The sequence below is a fragment of the Chinchilla lanigera genome, unplaced genomic scaffold, assembly GCF_000276665.1.
Source record: "Chinchilla lanigera isolate Chin_1 unplaced genomic scaffold, ChiLan1.0 scaffold00128, whole genome shotgun sequence".
NCBI lineage: Eukaryota > Metazoa > Chordata > Mammalia > Rodentia > Chinchillidae > Chinchilla > Chinchilla lanigera.
This window is the reverse complement of record NW_004955529.1, coordinates 3,972,270-3,982,668: the sequence shown is the minus strand read 5'-3', so window position 1 is coordinate 3,982,668 and position 10,399 is coordinate 3,972,270. Positions and strand designations below refer to the sequence as shown.

At 33.7% G+C, this 10,399-nt stretch overlaps 1 protein-coding gene across 1 annotated transcript in view; it reads right to left on the bottom strand.

Moving 5' to 3' along the window:
- Positions 1–218: 218 nt before the first annotated feature.
- The window catches only part of LOC102022423, a 41,670-nt gene continuing 31,489 nt past the window's right edge, over positions 219–10,399 (bottom strand). Inside the window, exons 5-7 of the mRNA XM_005410082.2 lie at positions 4,145–4,227; positions 3,408–3,546; positions 219–672 (exon numbers count right to left, since the gene is read on the bottom strand). Of these exons, the coding sequence (XP_005410139.1) occupies positions 541–672; positions 3,408–3,546; positions 4,145–4,227 (354 nt within the window). The 3' untranslated portion in view covers positions 219–540. The remainder of the gene's footprint in view (positions 673–3,407; positions 3,547–4,144; positions 4,228–10,399) is intronic.

Below are 10,399 nucleotides of genomic sequence, written 5' to 3'. Positions count from 1 at the left end.
TAATTATATACTGATGATTTGATGCAAGTATTTAAATTTATTGCATAACTGTAAAGAACTCAATATTCTCTCCAAGTAATTTGGAACCAATTTTATACACTTTTTTTTTTGTTGTTTTGTTTTTGTTTTTCTCCGGTACCGGGAACTGAACTCATGACCTTGCGCTTGCCAGGCAGGCGCTTTTGCCGCTGAGCTAAATCCCCAGCCCCCCAATTTTATACACATTTTGATGAGCACTTTACAAAGATATATGTCCTAACAGAGTAAGCAAGTATTATGCTGAATTTCAGAGACAACAGGTATCTGCCATTCTTGCTAAGTTAAGAAATTGGATACTGGAAATGAAAGTTCACTTCTGGGGTCATCAGAGTGTAGGCAGAAAAAGTTCAAGGTATAAAGAGAAAAACTGATGGCATTAATGCAGAAAGAAAAATATTTGGAGCACAGATAAATTTTAATCATAGTGTTTTTAAGGTATTACATGAATTTTAAGATAATCAGAGGATCACATATTTGTATATGTATTTATCTGCTGAGATCTTAATAGTTGAATTTCATCTGGGCACGTCCTATTCTGTGAGGGATTTCTGGCTCTTCAGAATTTAAGTATCCAGAAGGCTGCCTTTCTTTTTGAATATAGTTTGATTTTGGAACTCCTGGTGTGGAAAAATCCTGCAAAAAAGTTAAAAATATCAAACATAATTAAATGGCATTTAATAAAATATTTATTCTCATGGAAATATGTTTACATGTTGGAAAATTAGGCTAACATTAACTAAGTGATTTTAAAAATTTGTCTAATCACTATTGTGAATTTATAATAATTTAAAATAACACTTTCTTTTAGTAAGTGAATTGCTGGCTATTTTTAAATAACCATTAAATATTCTACTTCTAATGCAGTTCCTCTAGACTGTTTGAGGTATTGTGCCATCCAGACTCTTTGTATGAAACAAAAATGCAAATATTACAAGAGGAAATTTATATAAAGTCAAGCATATTTTTGTCTGATTTTATAGTACCAAAGTTCATACTCTGATAGTGAAAAATGATGAATGCTGGTACAGTATTATGGTAAATTAAATTTCTGACCTTTATGAAATATCTCCTCTTTCATTTTTGCATGACTATATTACAAATTTTAAAATACATCAATAATTGTTTTCAAGCTATAACAGATTATTTTTATCTTATACTCAGAGCTTTATCACTGCTACAGAATTGTTTTATGATAGAGGTTCATGCTCAAATTACATTTCCCTAGCATAATTTCACCTTTTGACAATTAAAAATCTCCACATACAAATGCAGTTTTCTATTGCAGTTATCCTAAAGAAATATGTCCATGAGCTTCTGAAAACAGATCTGAGAAAATATGAATACTGTAGGCCTTTGAGATTTTTCTATTTTTACTTAGAAACATTACACTGGTGACCTTCCTCATTTGTACAAGAATTGTGCAAGCATTATAAATATTTCTGAACACCACTCTGTGGCAGACATTATGAATGGTACTCAAGATACAAGGATATTACAAGACTATCCTTGGTCTGGGTGACTTCAAAGTCAAGTGAGATACACAGTAATAGACAATAGAAAAATAATTATAACATGATCGATACGTTAGTAAAAGAATGAAACAATAACCTAGTGCTGTTGGGAGGGCAGAAGCAAATGGATTATGCCAACAGTGTGAACTTGGAAGAAGATCTAAACTCCAGATGAACAGGCAAACTGCCTGATACTTTGACTGCAACCTTGTAAGATCCTGAAATGTGGACCGAAATAAGCCTTATCTACACTCTTGACCAACAGAAATTGTGAAATAATAAATATATGATGTTTTAAGTCATTGAGTGTATGAAAATTTGTTATTTAGCAATGGGAAAATAATACACAGATCAAAATTGATCCTGAAGCACCCTGCATTCAAATGCAGCCAGTTTCCACTCTATATTCTCAGTACAAACCTTTCTATTTTTCTTTTTCAGATTTTATTTTATTAGTGACTCCTAGTAACATGGGAAATGGTTTCATTTTGGTATACAGTACTAGCACATAATACACTTAGATTTTTCTCACCTACATTATGTTTCTTCCCTTTCTCCCCTCTCCCCTGATCCCTTTTTTAATTTCTAAAAATACGCCTTTTACTTTACAATCATCTCTTCATTTTTTCACTTTTCTTATTCAGGCTTTCTCTTCCTGGAGTTCTACATCTATTGATCTACAAAGATTTCCATACCATTCTCTCTTATTTGTTTCTCTTTCAGAATTTCACATACTCCTCAAAAGTTCCCAGTTTCTTCCCGGTTCTATTTACCATCACTTATCCCCATAGATAGGACAACAAATGTATGCTAAAGACATCGGAAAAATTAGTTTTTATTTAATCACATGTCTTGCACTTTGTCTTCTTGAATAATTAAAATTCTTAAAACTCCACATTTGTATTTTCATAATTTATCTCTCTGAGGTCACTTAACTAATAGTGGATTTTTGTGGGGAATGTTATTTTGCCATGTGGTCTACAAAAACTTCACTGTTCCAAATAAAAACACAATCTGTCTTAATACTGTTAACTAGTTCCATGTTAATAATTTGTTACATTTGTCAAGAAAATTTATAAAGATAACTTTATGGTGGCGGACCAGGCATGGTGGCTCACACCTGTAATCCCAGCACTCGGGGGGCTGAGGCAGGAGGATCTTGCGAGTTCGAGACCAGCCTGGGCTACAAAGTGAGCTCAAGGCCAGCCTGAACTGCACATCAAGACTCTGTCTCAATAAAAAAAATGAAACTTTATGGTGGTAATTCATCTCACAGTTCTCCTCCTATTCTTTTGAATGCCTGTGTAAAGAAAGCCAGTTTGCACTTTGTGTTAATTTTTGGTATGTCATAACTGATCAGCAGTTAGGGAGTATTCACCATTAACTGGACCAATGCAATATTTAGTATCTTAAACTACACTATAATACAAGCAGTTGTAAATTATGACAATAATAACATAAGAACAGTTTCACCTCTGAATTAGTAGCATGCATTTAACAGGTCTTCCTTTGATCTCAAGTTTCCTTTCTAAAGATTGCAAATTTCAAAAATGTATTTCATATACTAAACTACATTATACAGGATATATAAACATATATTATATATACTTATATATATATATATACATTAATATATGCAATTATTACATAGACTATATTTTTGACTCCTATTCCTAATCTCATTTTATAAACAAAATAGTAATGATAGTGAATCAGATAACACAAAATGCTCAAAGCTTTATTTGGATTGACTGTTATATCATTTTGGTATAATGAAGTCCTAGTATTTATTATTTTACCTTTACTTGAATTATGACGATAAAACCATAGATAAATATTGAGGTACATGATACATACAAAGAGTGGCTGCATGTGCATGCTTGAAGAATACTTGTTCCCATAATTTACTTCTGGTTTAGTTGTTCCCCAAGAGCTGTCCCAGTTAGCAGATGGATAGTTGTAATGATTGTTCTCTTTGGTGTCATGAATCATGAAGCTATATTATAGGAAAAATAAACAGTAAATGTTTTACTATACTTTAAAAAAATCAAACACTCATAAATAGTTTGATGACATATATTGCGGTCACTATATGACTACATCCTGTAGGAAGTGAATGAAATCATTCAGAAGACACATTAGATTTATAGCACACATAATAAAATAATGGCACCCACACAAAACCAAAAGAACTATACTATTATTCTTTCACTCTTTTTCTCACTAAAACTAGAGTTTTGCTGGGAAATATTTCCTATGTTCTTTCTCTGAATGTCTGTGAAATTATTATGATCCTTGAGTTAAAAAAGTATAATTTGGAAACTCTTAGAGATTAATTTTGATCATTAGTAAATTTTTTCTTAGGAAATATATTAAAGACCTGTCTTTTGCCCTGGAAAAAACACAGTTATACAGATTTTTACAGTAGGAAACATTCTTATCATTGACTATGCTCTTTTCTTTATGAAAACCTACCACTTATTAAAATATAAATACACAAATAAAACTGTCCAATAAAATACTTTCCAAATGAGATTTTTTTTCTTTTTCATAGTATTTACAAGTTTTAATTGCCATTATAAGAGATAGCTTACTTGTAATTTCTTCCAGAGAATTGTGATGATGGATACACAGGACTCCCAGGAAGGATCCCCTGCCTAGATGAGCTCCAAGGATACTTAACATAGATTTTATTAAGGGAAAGGGAAGAAGGTTAGTCATGACTTTGTGAAGATTTGAAATACAACATATAATATCCTCTTTTAAAAAATACCATTGCAAAGCTACTGTGATAAAATCAGTTTGGTATTGGCACAAAAACAGACCTGAAGATCAATGGAACAGATAAGAAGATGCAGATAAAACTACAAACACTCAGTCACCTTATCTTCCACAAAGGGGTCAAACATATTCAATGGAAGAAAGATAGCCTCTATAATAAATGGTGCTGGAAAAACTGGCTTTCCACACACTGAAGACTAAAACTAGACCCAAGTATTTCACCATGCAATAAATTAAAGTCAAAATGCATCAAAGATCTAAATATTAAAACAGAAACACTAAATTTATTGGAAGAGAAAGTAGGTAAAAATCTTCATGACATTGGGGTAGACAGAGAGCTCATGAACAAAAACCAAACTGTACAGGAAATACTTCAAAGAATCAACACCTGGGATCTAATCTTATTGAAAAGTTTTTGCACATCTAAAGAAATCACCAAGGAATTAAAAACAAACCCATGAATTGGGAAAAAATTTTAGCCAACTGCCTCTCAGACAAAGGACTTCTATCTAGGACATACAAAGAATTAAAAAAAATCAGGCCTCCCAAATTCAAAGACCCAATCCAAAAATGAGCATCTGAGATGAATACACACTTCCCTAATGAAGCGACACTAATGGCGAATAAATACATGGAAAAATGTACATCATTAGTCATTCGAGAAATGCAAATTAAAACAACACTGAGATTCCATCTCACCCCACAAAGAATGGCTATCATCAAGAAATCAACCAATAACAAATGCTGGAGAGGCTGTGGGGAGAAAGGAACCCTACTCCACTCCTGGTGGGAGTGTAGACTGGTGAAACCACTGTGGAAATCAATCTGGAGATTCCTCACAAAACTAGGATTAGAAGTCCCATTTAACCCAGCTATTCCCCTTCTGGGTATTTTCCCAAAAGAATTAAAGACATCATACCACAGCAATATATGTGCACCCATGTATATAGCAGCCCAATTTGTTATAGCTAAATCTTGGAAACAACCCAGATGCCCATCCACTGAGGAATGGATAAAAAAAGTTGTGGTATTTTTATACAATGGAGTATTACTCAGCTATGAAAAAGGATAAACTTGAGGCCTTTGTAGGTAAATGGATGCAACTAGAGACCATACTCTTAAGTGAAATAAATCAGACCCACATGTGTAAACATCATATTGTCTCCTTGGTGTAGGAACCTGAAAGACTAGGTAAAACTCAAAACATACATGATGATAGGAAAGGGAAAGACATTGCTCAAAGGAAGGAATGACTGGGATGAGGGAAAAAAGAAAGAAGGCAAAACATAAATACATATATGAATAGCTACGATAACTGTATTGCTGATGTCTGATGGTGTTTGAAATGAAGAGTTAATGCTTACGATTTTTAATGTTCTGATCGATTTTGCATGCTTGTGTCTGGTGGTCTGAGCAACTGATTTGAAGGTAACAATACACAGTGGAATTATAAAGGTGAACTCCCACCATCTTGTCTAGTGAGTCTCTGTATTATTTCTAAGGTTTTATTGAAGAATTAGTTTCTTATTCTCTTTAATGGTTTGAGCAATCTTTCATTCTTACATCTGATAATCTGAGCAATGTAGTTGAGGACAGCGATATGCAATGCAGCAACCACTGTTGATTTGTATTAATTTGTCTTGAGACCCTGTATCACACTGAATGCTTTTGCTTTGATTTGTTTATGTTCGTGATACTGGTATGCTGCTACTGTTCTATTTTTTTGTTTGTTTGTTTCTCATGTAGTACTCTCTTGAAAATAAAAAAAACTATTTAAAAAAATAGCACATTGATTCTACCTACTAATAATTAAATACTGACATACCTTCAGGTCTATTGCTGCAAAATGAAAGAAAAAACAATTATTAAAAGAAAAAAGTATGCATTATATTGACAGCTTTGCAAGTTTATCTACTGACTATCTATCTATCTATCTATCTATCATTTATCCATTCATCAATCATTCATATAGGGATGGAGATGGAGATAGGTCAAGTGTAATGGAAGATACATTTCACCCACACTCTAAGCAAAAAGTAACCCTTTCAAACAAAAGAATTAAAGATAAATCACGATTCCCACACAGAGACTATTCTTATAGCCATACTAGTTATGAGCAGGTATATACCACTGTGATATGATTACTTTGATGGATACATTTGAAAATTGAGGCTATTTTTACATAGATCCTTTGATATTTTAACATGGGGAAATTTGATACTGTCTATAAAAATATCCTTTGCACTTTGATTTTTAAAAATTAAATAATATATGAGATAAATATCATAACACATTCTTAAGTTTCAGCTCATGACTTGGAGGGGTAGGGAATCTCAGATTGATAATAATATCAAACTGAAGTTAGAGGGTAGGTTTCATTTGGATAGGCCTACTGATCCAAATAGGAATAATAAGAAGACCAAATATTTCTTACCCATTTTTTACATATCTTTTTGTATTTTGGAACTTTCCTTTTACGCTTTGACTTGGAAACCTTCTTCAAAACAAAATAGAAAACCAAAATTAAGCAAAGAAAAAAGACCATGATTTGGTAAGTGATTTCTTCACTTTAACCTACAGTTGGTCTGTTTGATGCTTGCTTTCTGATGTCATAGTGGGCAGAATCAAGAGTCCCTGATCATTCTGTACGTGCGGTCTTAAAGGGGCTACCAATCTTTTTATGATGAACCCAACTTCTTTAGTGCCTACCTTTTTCTTTATTAGGCAAGAAAAGTAGAAACAGTAGTATATCTTTTGTGATGAAAAAGACCTATCTAAATTTGGGTTTGACGGCTATAAGTATAGATATATTAGCTTAAACACTGTGACTGTTTTGAGGAGGATGCCATAGGAAACAGTAGAGGTATCTCAGCATGAAGAGGGCCTGCTATGCACCTCCCACTTGCCAATTTTTGGCCTATTTTAAATTCAGTATGGTAGACTTAGAACTTGATCTAACTAGGCAGTTATAGAAATGTGTTTTAGGCAATGTTAAGAGTGAAAAATTATAGATTAGGAGGCAGGGCCAGGAGAAAACTAACATGGTGAGAATTTTTAAAGATAAGGCCTTGAGAATGGTGGTGATAGTGATGGTTACAGAAATGTAACATTAGGAACATGCTATAGTTAGGAAAGAATTGCACCTAGTTAATGAAAACAGTTTTCACCAAAATTCATAATTCTAACAAACTTCTAAAGTGGTGTGGCTGAGGGGGTCATAAATATAGATTCTTTAGCTATAAACATGGGTGCACATATATTGCTGTAAAGGATCTTGTCAATTATATTTTTCAATTTAGTAGCATCAGTAGTATAACAAATTAGAAATTATTAGCAAGGAAATGATTGAAGAAGAGACAAGAGGTTTTTTTCTTTGTACATTTTCTTATCAAAAGTTGCCATTAATAGCTCTGACCATGCTTTATAGCTAGCAGCTGTCTAGATTCAAGTGTGCAATATCCACATTAGAGTGATACAAATTGAATATGAAATCCTGCCAAGCAGCATTCTTAGTCATGTGTTCTGGAGGTGTCATTGCACTGGCTTCTGAAAACTCCATGTATGTTTCAAGTGGATATTGAAGTCAACTTCATAGAGAACTCTGATCCAACAGAGGAGCTTTTGAAGCAATAGTTGTACAAAGTGGTGCCATTTTGGGTGCATGCAGTTCTCAGAAAATCTTATATGATTGCCTTTTAGCTGAAATTAGGTAGAAAGGCAAAATTGTTTCAAACACATTCAGAATTTACCATGGTTCAATCCAGCAGTGCTAACATACATGACTTCTGTAGTTTCCATGTTTGGAATATATGACTAAAAAACTAAAACATAGGTGAATTTGGTATATTTTGAGCATCTTTGTAGATGAATTATATTGTTGGATGAGTGATTCAATTGTTTGATAAAAAATTCATTCTACAAACTGGGATCTGACTTAGAAACTACCACAGAACTGTGAACACCAGAGGAATTTTACTATTTTTATTTTTCTGTATCTGATTGTTCAACCCTTTTTGTGTGTGGTTGTATTTGTTGTGTTTTGGTTTTTACTGGTTGTTTTTATTTTGTTTGTTTTTGTTTTCTTTCATTATTTAGCTTTCGTAACTTTTTTTTCTACTCATCTTTCTTTCTTCAACTACCTCTTGATTTTATGATATTTTCATGTAAGTAATCATTGTCTCTTTCTGATTCACTTCAATACTCTATTACTTTCTCTTTCATTCTTTCTCTCCTGTGTCCTCTAGTTTCCCAAAACTTGGGTGATAATCTTTTGCCATCCAGCTTTGCTTCTACTATATTGACCTCATTCATCTCTTTATCTTGTCCCCTTTTCCTCTTAACCCTCCCCTTCAACAGGTAAAATCACTCCATTAAGGGGAAAACCATTGCATACAACTTCCTGGTACATGTTGGATTTTGTTATATAACTGTAGAATTTGCTCCTATGTTTAAAGGTATTAGGTTAATGGTTACCAAAGTTTATCAGTAGCTAGCCTGTATTTGAAGCTATTGTTACTGTTAACTGTACTACTTTAGCCAGGCTATCATACACATTATAATCAGTCTTTCTTCCTTGTATGATAACACTGTGATTATACGGGGTCATAATCAAAACCATAGTCCACTATCAAAGGACTTGGTGCTAAGCCAAATAGCAATGTTTCACTCTTAACAAATTGGGAAGATAGGTTCTTGGGATAGAAATAAAGGACCACCTATATCTAGAAGACACCCCTGAAGAACAGACATCTCCTAGGGAAGGCATGATACTAGTGATAAAACTACACACCATAAAAGATCAGCAAACATCAATACAGAAAATAACAAAAAATAAAAATAAAAAATGACAAGATGCGTAAGCAAAATGCAACTCCAGACCCTAACCCACCAAGTACAAGCCCAGAGCACAATCAGATAGAGGAAATTGGAACTGGAACTTTCTGAAATGATAAGTGCAAAAAACAAATGATGATCAAAATGAAAAATATTAGAGCTGACACAGAAAGTAAAAGATCTTAGGAAAATGATGGAAACCATAAGTACCCAATATAGAAAAGAAATGAGATCCATAAAACAGATCCAAACAGAAATCTGAGAAATCAAAATCTCTTTTCAAAGTATATGCAACAGATTGAATGACAGTGAGGATAGAATATTGATCTAGAAGACAGAGTTGTGGCTAGTGACCATGAAAAGATAGATATCTTAAAAATAGCCAAGTGTCCATGAAAAATCAATGCAACAGCTGCAAGATGAAGGAAAGAACAAGATAAGATTTATTGAGGTCAATAAGAAAGTTTGAGACAGCACAAATTTCATAAAAAACCTCTTCACAAATATAATAGCAGAAAACTACCAAACATAAAGAATTGACATACAAAGAAATAAAGCATATAGAACTCCTTACAGACATGACCAAAATACATCACACTAAAGTGTATAATAATCAAGATTCCAAAAACTCAGCACAAGAACAAAATATTAAAAGCAGTTAGAGAAAAGAAACAAGTCCCCTATAAGGAAAAGCCCATCAGAATCAGCAGACTTCCCAATACAAACCCTCAAATCATGGAGAGTTTGGAGTGAGGTATTTCAAACCCTATAAGAAAACAACTTTCAACTCAGATTAATGTACCATGCAAAACTACTTTTCAAAACTGATTGAGAAATAAGATACTTCCATCACAAGGAACACTCGAGGAAATTCATGACCACCAACCCAGCTCTTCAAACTATACTAGAAAGGGAAAATGAAGACCAAATTCATAAGAACACCAATAGAAAGAAGCCACCAGGCAATGGAAGCAATTAAACAGAGGCAAAAGACAGGAAACCAACAAGAAAATAATACAAGAAAGATAAGCCAATGCATACCTGTTATAACCATCAATGTAAAAAGTTTCAATTCAACAATCAAAGGAAACAGACTGGCAGAATCAAAATCCAACAGGGGGAGCGCCAGCCTTCTGGCTGGCTAACTTCCTGCCTGCTGGCTCCCGGAGGGTGGGCCCCCAGCGCACGGGGAGCCTCGGGCGGGGAGCGCCGGTTTTTTGGGTCTTTGGACCAGC